The following is a 13,710-nucleotide window of genomic DNA, read 5'->3' as shown; positions in this document are numbered from 1 at the left end:
TTAATCCCACCTCTCCTCCGTCCGTCCGTCCGTCCCCTGTCTCCAGTCTACGACCTGCTCACCTCTCCTGATTGCCTGCCAGACCTGCTCCAGGGGGGGCTGGCTGAACAGGGGGTGAACGAAGCCTTCATCCTGACCACCTTCACGCTGCAGCCCAGGACGGGGACCACCGTGTTCGGCCTGTACAACCCCCGGGACAACAGCAAGTACTTTGAGTTCACCGTGATGGGCCGGCTCAACAGAGGTGAGGACACACCGGTGGGGGGGCGGGGGGTGGGGAGTGAACCCACTAGTTGGGGTAGTGGATGGTGATGATGTTGACACAGAGGGGAGTCGGGTGTGGATTCTGTGTGTGTTTGTTTTCGTCCCCCGCCACACACACACACACACACACACACACACACACACACACACACACACACACACACACCGCCGCCATCACCGTCGCTTTGCAGTTTGATTGATTTCCGTTTCTTCCCTCCCCCCCCCGGATCCATTATGTACCGCGGGATCGTGTATTTTCTTTTTTTGGTTGCGGCGCCGCTACTACATTATTAACACGATCAATCAACGCTCTCGTTGCCGTGAAATACCACGACTAATTACACATTCATCTTGTGCCTGTCCCGTCCCCATCCCGGTCCCCATCACCCCCCCCATCTCCCTCCACATACCCCCCCGAACCGCAGCCGTGCTGCGCTACCTGCGGACCGACAGGCGGATGAGCTCGGTGACCTTCAACAACCTGGCGCTGGCGGACGGCCAGCGGCACCGGCTGCTGTTCCACCTGAAGGGGCTGCAGCAGCAGGGGACGGCCGGCCTGGAGCTGCACCTGGACTGCAAACTGGTGGAGACGGTCAGGGACCTGCCCGCCGTCTTCCTGGGCCTGCCCGCCGGCTACGGCATGGTGGAGCTCAAGAGCATGCAGGCCAAAGACCAGGTCGGGGACGAAGTCGGAAAGCCTCTGGTGTTTGGGTTTCGGGGGGCTGGGTGTTACTGGGAGAGCGGGTAGGGGTTGAACATGCGGGGTGTTTAGAGATGCAAGGTAAACGGATGTGCCCTAGTCTGGAGGTGGTTTGGGAAGCAGACGAATCCTAAATATTAAGTCTATATTGGTATGGGAGGGAGGGTAAATAAGCCACGCCTTTAGGGGTCTGAGTTACCCAGGTGAATCTTGAGTCTGTATTGGTATGGGCGGAATGGTGAAGAAGCCATGCCTACAGGGTTTGATTTACCCACGTAAATCCTCAATCTATATTGGCATGGGAGGGGTGGTAATGATGCCATGCCTAGAGGCTCTGACTTATCTCACACCCATAAAACCTTTTTTGGTGTTGTGTTGACCACTCCATGTGTATCAGCAGAAACTAGTCAGAACTGGTGTTAGCACAAAATAAATCGTCTTCCAGTTGATGTACTAATGTTAGCTTTTCTGTTGTACGGTGTAATAAAGCATAAAAGGAATTTATTTAATCCTGGGTGAAAGTCTTTCCTTATGTGAAAGTTTTTCCTTCATGTGAAAGAGTTACATCCTCTTTCTGTTTGTGACATCCTCGGAAAATACGGTGTGGTTCCGTTGTCGGTCTGGTTGTTGGTTGTGATGTTTGGTGTTGTTAGGAGGAGGAGGGGGGGGGGGGATTTGTCGGTCTAATGCATATTAGGTGTAATAAACCTAACAAGCCTCTCTAACCGGATCAACGTAATGGGGGCTTCTAAATCGCTGGTAATTGCGCCGCAGATTTAACTCATTAGCGACTTTTTTTCGCCTGTGATTACTTGAAACAAGGAGAGCTTAGAGGAGCTGAAGCTGGTGGTGGGCGACTCCTTCGAGAACATCGCCTCGCTGCAGGACTGCCACTTCCAACAGCGGGACTCTGTGCAGACCCTGGGTGAGACTTCCTCCAGTGGTTTTTCTCCCCGGGAGAACAATCCCAATCTGTGTTTATTGTGGCTGCAGTGTGAGAAAACGTGTTCTGCGGTACACACTCAAAAGATCGGCGCGTTTAAAGAGTTTGAGTGGAGAACAGAGAACCTCTTTTTTTTGCTTTTCCCAGGGGTCAACACAAAGCAGCTCGCCAATCAGATGTTGGACTTGACCAAGGTGATAAACGAACTGAAAGACGTCCTGATTCAGCAGGTGAGTACAGGCCCGTGACCACACCCGGCCAGGCCATCGCCAGGCTCATGACCCCCCCTCTGACCTCTCTGAAGGCTGGTAGGAATGCAGACCTAAACCTTGTGCATTGTGTTGTGTATGTGTGACCTTTCTCCCAGGTTAAAGAGACTTCATTCCTCCGGAACACCATCTCTGAATGCCAGGCCTGTGGTAAGAAAGGCTGATTTATCATTGCATATAAACTGAAGGAAAAGGTCCTGATGATAAGTACCGCCCATAGTTTAAATGTTGTTTCGGACAAACTTTAACACGCGACAGTATGTCTCTTTAACATAGCAACGGAATTGATTATCCTTTGTATTTCCACGGTGTTAAATCAATAAAATAAAATGAAATAATTTGCTCCGGTATCAATAAAATAATCTGTATCGTATCTCTATCTTTTTTTCCTGTAAGGACTCGGGGGAACTGAAGTCGTCGTCCCCGTAAAGCCAAAGTGTGCAGCAGGCGTGTGTTTCCGTGACGATATGTGCTTTGAGACGGCAGACGGCGTGGAGTGTGGACCCTGCCCAGACGGATTCACCGGAGATGGCTTCAGCTGTGATGATGTGGATGAGGTAATGCTGCAGGATGTGTGCTGATGTGTGCGTTGATGTGTGTGTGTCTGTGTGTGTGTGTTTATGTGTGTGTGGACATTTATGTGTGTGTTTGTGTGCGTGTGTCTGTGTGTGTGTGTGTGTGTGTGTGTGTGTGTGTGTGTGTGTGTGTGTGTGTGTGTGTGTGTGTGTAGACATGCATTTCTGCGTATTTGTGTGTGTGTATGTGTGTGTGTGTGTGTGTGTGTGTGTCCGCCCAATTATCTCTCTGGAGGTGGGGATCTCTAAGTGCATAATTGGCCAACACAAACTCCAGCCAGCAGTAATAAACCGTAGGAAAGCGTCCGTAAAGGTTTCAGATCAACACCTTGCACAACGTCCATTCAAGAAATACAATCTCCCTCGGGACAGCTCCATCCACTCCCACAAATGAGATTTCATCTATAACATTACCGCTATAACATAGTACGACGGCCTGTGTCCCGGATTAGTTATTACCTAACCCCTTCGGCCCCATTAATCTCCATTGGAGCAGCAAAGAAACGATTCGACCACAAAGGGCTTACGATAGGGTATAGCCCCCCCCCCCCCCCCCCCCCCCCCCCCCCCCCCGACGTAAACGAAAAGGTCAAACGCATAGCCCTGAGAGAGCCGCTCTGCTCCGGTGTGTTTCAGTGTCAGTTCCACCCGTGTTACCCTGGAGTGAAGTGTGTGAACACCGCCCCGGGGTACCGCTGTGATGCCTGCCCCATGGGGTACACCGGCATGGCTATCGAGGGGGTCGGCGTGCTGTTCGCTCAGACCAACAAGCAGGCGAGTACTGAGAGATGCTCTTTTGGTTCTCCTAGCTCCTGCGTTCCGCTATTTATCTCTATCTTTATTGTCAATGTTGTTGTTGCTGTGGCGTCGTTGTCGTCCCTTTGGGTGTCTTTGGAAAGCGCTGTATAAATGCAGTTTATTGTTATTGTAATCATCATCATCATCATCATCATCATCAACATCATCATCAGTAGAAGTAGAAGTAGCCTTTTTCCTACCTTCCCGTCATTTTCTGTTTAGGATTAATAGCACATGTCTAATCTTATTGGTAATAATCGTATTTGTATCATTATTATAACTAAGATGATCATTAAAAATGATGGTATCACCTGCCCAAAGGGTTTTGGGGCATTTTCCCTCATGATGAAAAACTGAATTTTTACATCCTAATCACCGACATCTTCGTCTTCCAGGTCTGCGACGACATTGATGAATGCAAAGGCAACAACGGAGGCTGCACCACAAACTCTGACTGTCAGAACTCAGTGGTAACTATGACAACCATCACCCTTTCAACTCTGTCGTACATAAGACAAAGATGAATCGATCAACTCTGTTGTTACTATGACAGCGACAAGTTTCAACTCTGGTAATTATGTGACAACGATAACTCTATAAACTAAGTGGTTACTATGACAACGGTCAATCTACAATTTCAGTGGTGACAATATGAACAATGGCAACTTTCAACTATGTGTAAACGATACGACGACATTAAACTTGAATAACAAAATGACAATGAAAACTCCATAAATTCTGTGGTAACAATACGATACAGTTACGATGTTGAAAACCATACCGGTTAATGTCTGTCTTTATTTATGAGCTTTGTGTGTTTCGGTCTGTATTCCTCTGTAGGGCTCCTATCATTGTGGCAGCTGTAAGACAGGCTTCACAGGAGACCAGGTGAAGGGCTGTAAGCCGGAGATGAGCTGTGGCAACAGCCTGACCAACCCCTGCGACATCAACGCCAACTGTAACATAGAGAGAGACGGCTCTGTCACCTGTCAGGTAGACACGATGCTGCTAGTGCTAACACACACACACACATGCAGATGCTCAACCACACACACACTCACACACACACACTCTCAGTGCAGATGCAGAACACACACACGCACACACACACCTACAGACAAGTATGCATCACAAACACGCACAGAAGCCCACATGCACGAATGCACCATGCACACACATATCAGACATAAACACACACACACACACACACATGCACAACCACACAGACACACAACCACACACACACACACACACTAACATATACTCACATACAGACACACACACATACACACACACAAACACAAACACACACATACCAGACACACACACAACTCCCTCCCCCCAACACACACACAGCATACACACACGATGCATACACAAACAGAGAAAATGACCAACCCAACCCACACACACCCCCCCACACACACCCCCCACACACACACACACACACACACACACACACACACACACACACACACACACACACACACACACACACACACACACACACACACACACACACACACACCAACACAAACACAAACACACACAAATAAGCACGTACACTCATGCACTTCATCAGATGAAAAAACAACAATCAAAAACAACCACAACCACCACAACAAAAGACGAAGCACTTTAAAACACTCCCTCGTCTTGGCAGTGTGGGATCGGCTGGGCTGGCAACGGATACTTGTGTGGGAAGGACACGGATATCGACGGATTACCTGACGAGAAGCTGAAGTGCAAGGACCCCAGCTGTAAAAAGGTTTGGGCTACTGTGTTTATAGTGCTGGAACAGTTTCTGGGTACTGGGTTTATAGTGCTCGAACGGCTTCGGGTAGTGGGTTTATAGTGCTGGAATGGTTTCGGGGTACTGTCTGTATAGTGCTTAATGGTTTTGGGGAACTCTTTGTAAAGTGCTAACTGGTTTTGGGGTAGTGTGCATAAAGTGCTCGAACGGTTTCGGGGTAGGGGGTTTATAGTGCTCGAACGGTTTCGGGGTACTGTATTTATAGTGCTGGAATGGTTTCGGCGTACTGCCTCCAAGTGCTTAATGGTTTCGGGGTACGGTGTTTATAGTGCTGGAATGGTTTCTGGGGACTGTCTGTAAAATGCTTAATGGTTTCTGGGTATCCTGCGTATAGGGCTGGAATGGTTTCGGGGTATTGTGTCTATGAGGCTGAAAGGGTTTCGGGGTAATGTGCAATGCTAGAGGAAGGTTGGGAAGTGCTTATAACCAAGTCGTCTCTCGCTATGACGTGATACAGCAGATCAAATTGATGAAAGTGTTGATGTTCACATTTACATTTAGATGTATTCGTCTTCGGCAAAACGCTGTCGCCCAAGCCAAGGGAGGCTGAGAACTAATCATACAGTCAATCAATACGGGAGCGACGACATTTTAAGTGGGCTCTACTTCAACTTCTATTCAGTCATTTAGCAGACGCTTTCATCCAATGAGACCAGCTGTGATTGTATTAAATATACGTGTCATTAAAGGGGCAGGTCTGTGGGGTTTATACACGGAGGCAATGCTGTAGGGCCTAGAAAAACAGCCGGATGTGTATGTGCAGGCGTTAGCCGTAGGGAATCAGAAACAAGGGCAGTAATTGGTTGCCCTTGGTGTGACCTGTTGAATCCACCAGATTGATCTGTATGCGCAGGGCCTCCTGCTTACACCGCGTGTTTACACTATCGTTTCCCAGGACAACTGCATCTTTGTTCCTAACTCCGGGCAAGAGGACGCGGACCATGACGGACAGGGGAACGCGTGCGACGGAGACGCAGATGGTGACGGGATTCCAAATGAGCAGGTTAGGAGGTCGAAACACACACACACACACACGCACGCACACACATACACACACACACACACTCATATGCACACACACACACACACACACACACACACACACACACATACATATATTGTGAGCACACAAACACACACACACACACATACAAACACACACACACACACACACACACACACACACACACACACACACACACACATTGTGAGCACACGTGCGATGCATTATATGCAAGCCGTGTCCCTGTGATAGCCCTCAGCTCGCTGTCCCCGTGGAAACGCATTTCTCTAAACAGACTGGGAATAAAAGTCTCTCATGCAAACATTAATAAACATTTGGACAAACCCATCCCAGACTGGTCCGACGTGACTTGGCCCGCTGAGTCGGTGAACGCACACACACACACACACACACACACACACACACACACACACACACACACACACACACACACACACACACACACACTCAGATGTTCTTTTGGGCCTGGCTGACTTAACACACACACACACACACATATGCACAAACACACACATATGCACTTACACACACATATGCACTTACACACACATATGCACATACGCGCACACACACACACACACACACACACACACACACACACACACACACACACACACACACACACACACACACACACACACACACACACACACACACACACACACACACACAGACCCACGAGCCTGCACATGCCAACGCTAAATACCATCAGTTTTTTTGATTAACAAACAAACACAAACACACTCTCACAAACACACACACGCTCACACACACACACACACACACACACACACACACACGCGCACAACTCAGCCCTAAACATCTGGTTCTGCTTCTGTCTCTCCTCCCAGGACAACTGCTGGCTGAAGGCCAACGTGGACCAGAGGAACAGCGACAAGGACACCCACGGAGACGCGTGCGATAACTGTCGCCACGTGGAGAACGCCGACCAGAGGGACACCGACGGCGACGGCAAAGGAGACGCCTGCGACGACGACATGGACGGAGACGGTAGGGAAAGCGTAGCCGTGGACCACCAAACACATACACACACATGGTCATGTGGTGCGAAACGCTTAGTTTACATAAATAAATCAGCTTACCGGTGTGCTGTGATTTTAAACTTTTTTTGGCTTTATACTGTTGTTGGCTGCACATCACCAGCACCTGAGAATCAAAAGGCTGTGCACGCAGGGACTTGGTTCTTTTTAACACACACACATGCTCGGACGGTCGGACTCAGACATTCAAAGTCACGGCACATTGAAATGTCTGTGTTCCACTTGTCTAGTCGCTTTCGTTTTTCTTGTTTGTTTTTAGTAGGAAAAACAGAAAGGCCCTACAGAAACCCAGAGTTACATATTCATCTGTGGGGACTTGTGTGGGAAAAGGTGGGAAAAAGACCGAAGGCATAAAACATTCACGTACATAAATGATACAAATTGCCTTTGAGGCGATATTATGTATGCTCAGCTCTTTTTTCCCCATCGCACCTGCATATGCGAGCGCCGATAGAATTTCAATAGGGCTAAATCTCTCCATTTACCTTCCCTGTTAACATAGCAGGGTAAGCCTTTAGTGAAAGCGTGGCAGATACTTACCATCTGTTTGCTCATGTTATCGCTCAGATTGACTCTGCTCAGCCTCCACCATAAGTTCAGGCTGAGCAAATAGCCGATAGGTTTCTGCCTGTACAGATGGCTGCCGATTGACTGCTGGCTGCAACCTGCCTGGGGATGAATACTGAAATATGGAGCTGGAGCCAGTTCATGTGCTCCGACAGTGCAACAGTGCATTCTAGTGGCCGACGGATTTAATAATTGTACTCAATGCGAATCAAGGGTTTTCCGGGCCGATTATGTATTCAATTGCTTGTATTATTTTATGTTAAAGTGCCTTTAGGAATCCGAGAACATAAGCAGCAATAGAGAGCAATCATGGAATTAGAATAGTGTGAGCTCTGGAGGAACTGGCCGGTCTCCCTTGGGGCTTTCCATCGCGGCCAAGCTCAATGTAGGACTGATCCTCCTGCGTTCACCATGGCTGTAGTCAATGTAGGACTGTTCATCCTACATGCACCATGGCTGTAGTTAATGAAGGACTGCTCATCCTACGTTCACCATGGCTGTAGTCAATGAAGGACTGCTCATCCTACGTTCACCATGGATGTAGTCAATGAAGGACTGTTCATCCTACATTCACCATGGCTGTAGTCAATGAAGGACTGTTCATCCTACGTTCACCATGGCTGTAGTGAATGTAGGACTTTTCCTCCTCCTACATCCACCATGGATGTGGTCAATGTAGGACTGTTTTCTTCCTACATCCACCATGGGTGTAGTCCATTTTGCGACTGTTTGTCAAACATTTAGGTCTTCCAACTTAACTACAACTTTTTTTTTTCAAGCAAATGATTGTATGTAAAGCAGATTTCTTTATGCATGATGTGAAAGGCATCTTGCCAAAGGATGCTATTCACCTGCGCTACAGTACAATGGAGATCGAGACTCCCGAGTACCTCTTGGTTGTAGGTCAAACACCCTAGCAACTACTATCTGTGACGTCGTCAGTTGCGTACTGCAAGGTTTCATTGCTATGACTGTTTCACTGTGAGACAATGTGATCTGTTGTCAATGACCGTGTGTGAGTTCGTCGATCGATTGGTTCACCCTCTGTTTGGATCGATTGGATCAGGTCTGAAGAACTTCTTGGACAACTGCCAGCGCGTGGTGAACAGGGACCAGGTGGACCGGGACGGGGACGGTGTCGGAGACGCCTGTGACAGCTGTCCAGATATACCCAACCCCAACCAGGCAAGAGGACCGCAGAACCAGCCGGCCAGGGATCAGACGCCACTTTAGATCAGATTGGATTTGATTCAATTAAATTTGATTACATCAGATTAGATTCAAGTGGATTTGATTTGAGTGGATTCATTTATGTTCTGTTAGGTGAGGCTATGGTAAGAGTAGGCTAGATGACATCAGACTAGATTAGCCTAGACTATATTCCATTTGATGGAATCTTGATCGGATTCAATTTGACTGAATTAGACTAGGTTCAATTAGTTTGACTGAATACGTTTGCATGCATTAGATACCTGCCACATCCTGTGTATTCACCAATATTTCCCCCCTCCCTTGCAGTCTGACATTGACCACGACCTGGTCGGCGATTCCTGCGACACCAACCAAGACAGGTACACCACGCTGGCCGTCCCCCGCCATCGATCCTCATCAATCATTTTCCAAAATGTCACCTCATGCAAATGTGTGTCCACATGACGTGTCACTTCCTCCTCTTCCTCCTCCTCCTCCTCCTCCGCCTCCTCTCCCCGGCAGCGATGGCGACGGTCATCAGGACAGCAAGGACAACTGCCCCCTGGTGATCAACAGCTCCCAGCTGGACACGGACAAGGACGGCTTCGGGGACGAGTGCGATGACGACGACGACAACGACGGCGTGCCCGACTTCCTGCCGCCGGGGCCGGATAACTGCCGCCTGGTGCCCAACCCCGACCAGATAGACGACAACAGTGAGTCTCCCGCCTTTGACACGGATCCCCTCCGATCGCTACCGGCGCTGTGCTTGGATCGATGAGGAATAATAGGGGGAAAAGAACGAAGATGAAGTGAATTAACACATAAAGAGTGATTACTGTACATGTCCATTTTGTCTGTACAACCCTACATTGGAGTCTCGCAGGCCCACGTTACACAATTCCCCTAACCATTGGACTTCTAAAAGGCAAGAAAAAACTACGCAAAGATACAGAACCTGGATGAATCAGACTTCGAAATAAATGACCTTAGCAATACAGAAACAGAGGGAGATCCTATCTCTAGTTGCAAACATCCCAGTACAACACATAACATGGACCCTCTCAGGAACCTAGAGACTAGATTTGTCCCCGTGCCCTCTGCTGGTTCACTCAGTCCCCACCCCTCCTCCCCTCTCTAGATGATGGAGTGGGCGACATATGCGAGTCTGACTTTGACCAGGACAAGGTGATTGACAGGATCGACATCTGCCCCGAGAACGCAGAGGTGACTCTGACAGACTTCCGGGCCTATCAGACGGTGGTGCTCGACCCCGAGGGCGACGCCCAAATCGATCCTAACTGGGTGGTCCTGAATCAGGTGGGCTTATATGATGCATGCTTTAATATTATAATCATGCTAGTCCATTACTATGGTTCAAGGTACATACTGAATCATCTAATGTCTAAATCTGTTCCGGCAATTCAATCAATAATTCCTCTTTCTTTATTGTTACACTCATACAGGGAATGGAGATTGTTCAGACCATGAATAGTGACCCCGGACTCGCTGTTGGTAAGGAAACAATAAAGCCATAATCTCTAAAGACTAAACAACGTAACGGAAGCCAGACCAATAGTCAGTGGCAGATTAGGACGGTCATTGGCCCCTAGGCTTCTACTTGTTTGAGGCCCCCTTACTGATCACCCAGAATAAAAAAATGTAGTGCCATGTATTGAAGCATTGAGACAGCTTTGACTAAAAGAGCACTTCTACTGCAGAATCAGCTGCTTACTTTTTTAATGATTCTGGTTATGGGCAGTGGGGCAATAGTGGGGCAGACATTATTTTTTTTAAGAAAAAAAAAATTCGACATTGGGCCCCTAGGCTGCCCAGCCTAGGGGCCCAACCTAGGCTTCACGGTAACATACCGTACCGTAATGGCGACTGTTTTCCGTGGCGTCTAGGCTACACGGCGTTCAGCGGCGTGGACTTTGAGGGCACGTTCCACGTGAACACGGTGACGGACGACGACTACGCCGGCTTCATCTTCGGCTACCAGGACTCGTCGTCGTTCTACGTGGTGATGTGGAAGCAGACGGAGCAGACGTACTGGCAGGCCACGCCCTTCAGGGCTGTGGCCGAGCCCGGCATCCAGCTGAAGGTATTGTGATGTAGACGATCAATAACACTATCGATAATCACATGCAGGGATGGTCATGGGATTCGTGTTTTTTTAATCGATGATGATCCGTGAAATAACCTCATCCTGTTTATGATTGATAAAGACCCTCTAACTATCTTATGATTGAATGAATCATTGCTAGAATACCTGCTTCCTCATATATATGATAATATTATATCATAAGATCTTGAATATATATTCATACACTATCATATGCCTTCTATCTCTCTCTGACTCTCTCTCTCTCTCTCTCTCTCTCTCTCTCTCTCTCTCTCTCTCTCTCTCTCTCTCTCTCTCTCTCTCTCTCTCTCTCTCTCTCATCCCCAGGCGGTGAAGTCCACGTCAGGGCCAGGCGAGCACCTGAGGAACTCCCTGTGGCACACGGGGGACACCAACGACCAGGTGCGTCTGCTGTGGAAGGACCCCAGGAACGTGGGCTGGAAGGACAAGGTGTCCTACCGCTGGTACCTGCAGCACCGCCCCCAGGTGGGGTACATCCGGTGAGAGACCACACCCCCTCCCCGAGGCACCGACACAACCGGAAGAAATGATTGTGTCCCCTACAAGAGGTGTCCTCACACCGGTTAAGGAAGCCCATTTAAACTAGCTCAGACATAACTGATTGGTTGAATGAATGATTGGTGGATGGTGCGCTTGCTGGATTAATCAGTTGATCCATTGACCAGTTGATCGTTTCATCCTTGATTTATCTATTTAATATCGTATTGGTGGAATGATTGATTGGCTGGGTGATTGGTGGCTTACTGGATTGATTCGTTGATCCAATGATCAGTTGATCGGATGATGGATCAGAACGTGATCCGAATCGGGATCAGGAATTTGACAGTAGTTATTGTGCTCTCAAAGTGACCTGAGACATAACGACTTTACGTACATGCTAAACCCGTTCACTATCTGCTCCCAGAGCCCGATTCTACGAGGGGACTGAGTTAGTGGCCGACTCCGGCGTCACCATCGACACCACCATGAGAGGAGGGCGGCTCGGAGTATTCTGCTTCTCCCAGGAAAACATCATCTGGTCCAACCTCAAGTACCGCTGCAATGGTGAGGAGTGGTCTCCCGGCTGGTCGCCCCACCAGAGAGGTCCCGTCCAGCCGGACATTAATATGCTATATCTATGCAGGGTCTTTACTGTCCTCGATTGCAATTTCATGTAAATGACCAGGGGATCAAGGCTAGTAATATTCAAAGCTCCCCAAGCCCCAAGCAATGAATCCATTTTTTATGAGCTCCATTTAATGACCTCGCTTCTCCACTCTGCAGACACTATCCCAGAGGACTTCCAAGAGTTCGGCACTCAACACGGAGAATCACTGTAGTATGGAGACAAGGAAACGAGGCCCCCACCTAATTCACTGTTTACCTGTGTCAGCCCACAGTGTTTCATTATGTGTGTGTGTGTGTGTGTGTGTGTGTGTGTGTGTGTGTGTGTGTGTGTGTGTGTGTGTGTGTGTGTGTGTGTGTGTGTGTGTGTGTATGAATGTGTGTGTGTGTGTGTGTGTGTGTCTGTGTATGAATGCGTGTGTGTTTGTGGGTGTGTGTGTACATGTGTGTTTGTCTGTGTGTGTGTGTGTGTGTGTGTGTGTGCGTTTGCTTGTGGGTTTTATTTTTTAATTGTCTCTTTTTATGTTCGATCATCTCCTAATCAGTTTACTGAGCAATGGACATTATGTATCTTAATATCTGTTGTCATTTACATTTCAAACAAAAACTGATAAAACCAATCCTACATGTCCTACATTTTTGACATTTTTAAAAATGTCGGCACGACGTTGCCTTAATGGTGTTTGTCCTCAAACTGAAATTAAGTATTGGCATAAGTCTCTATAAAACAACCTTTTATACGGGACATTATGATAGTCCTGTTTAATGGACCGATACATACACCACTATATGTGCTACTTCTTGATCTCTTTCACTACTTTTCTACTTTAATAGAAATACTTTTCTCCTAAATAATGCCATTATGAGAAGAGAATTGTTGGCTAAAATTACAATCAGAATGTAAAACATGACATCACTTGACATATCAGTATGGGAACACTTGGCAGGCCATATTACGTTTTTAGCCATTGTGTGTGTGTTTTTTACCCTTGCTTACGTTTGTTGATCTTTGCCCTTGTTGATGGCAAGGGCACCATGTTTATAAGGAATCATTTTTTGCCGCTCACCTACTAGGTGAGTCTTTACCTACTTGTCTTCATGGGTCTAATTCTAGATTGAGAACTTGATGGTCAGGTCGATCTTTTGTGATAATGTTATGCTAATTGATTTTTAAATAAAACTCCTGAGAGAAATGTTTGGCCATCATCTCTTGTCAAACATTTTTTGTGTAAAATTATGCAAAACGTATATATTA

The 13,710-nt window shown here is 47.7% G+C and overlaps 1 protein-coding gene across 1 annotated transcript in view; it reads left to right on the top strand.

The window, feature by feature from the left end:
- thbs4b (thrombospondin 4b) overlaps positions 1-13,659 on the top strand; it is a 17,540-nt gene extending 3,881 nt beyond the window's left edge. Inside the window, exons 2-22 of the mRNA XM_030354784.1 lie at positions 47-244; positions 690-940; positions 1,787-1,889; positions 2,055-2,137; positions 2,275-2,326; positions 2,573-2,733; positions 3,388-3,525; positions 3,945-4,019; positions 4,390-4,542; positions 5,213-5,317; positions 6,258-6,365; positions 7,238-7,397; positions 9,081-9,199; positions 9,533-9,585; positions 9,728-9,921; positions 10,347-10,525; positions 10,672-10,720; positions 11,113-11,309; positions 11,658-11,830; positions 12,256-12,395; positions 12,615-13,659. Of these exons, the coding sequence (XP_030210644.1) occupies positions 47-244; positions 690-940; positions 1,787-1,889; positions 2,055-2,137; positions 2,275-2,326; positions 2,573-2,733; positions 3,388-3,525; positions 3,945-4,019; positions 4,390-4,542; positions 5,213-5,317; positions 6,258-6,365; positions 7,238-7,397; positions 9,081-9,199; positions 9,533-9,585; positions 9,728-9,921; positions 10,347-10,525; positions 10,672-10,720; positions 11,113-11,309; positions 11,658-11,830; positions 12,256-12,395; positions 12,615-12,670 (2,747 nt within the window). The 3' untranslated portion in view covers positions 12,671-13,659. The remainder of the gene's footprint in view (positions 1-46; positions 245-689; positions 941-1,786; positions 1,890-2,054; positions 2,138-2,274; positions 2,327-2,572; positions 2,734-3,387; positions 3,526-3,944; positions 4,020-4,389; positions 4,543-5,212; positions 5,318-6,257; positions 6,366-7,237; positions 7,398-9,080; positions 9,200-9,532; positions 9,586-9,727; positions 9,922-10,346; positions 10,526-10,671; positions 10,721-11,112; positions 11,310-11,657; positions 11,831-12,255; positions 12,396-12,614) is intronic.
- The last annotated feature ends 51 nt before the right edge of the window (positions 13,660-13,710 follow it).

This window comes from Gadus morhua, chromosome 4, assembly GCF_902167405.1.
Source record: "Gadus morhua chromosome 4, gadMor3.0, whole genome shotgun sequence".
Taxonomy (NCBI): domain Eukaryota; kingdom Metazoa; phylum Chordata; class Actinopteri; order Gadiformes; family Gadidae; genus Gadus; species Gadus morhua.
Note: the sequence above shows the minus strand (reverse complement) of the source record. Positions and strands in the feature narration are given on the sequence as shown.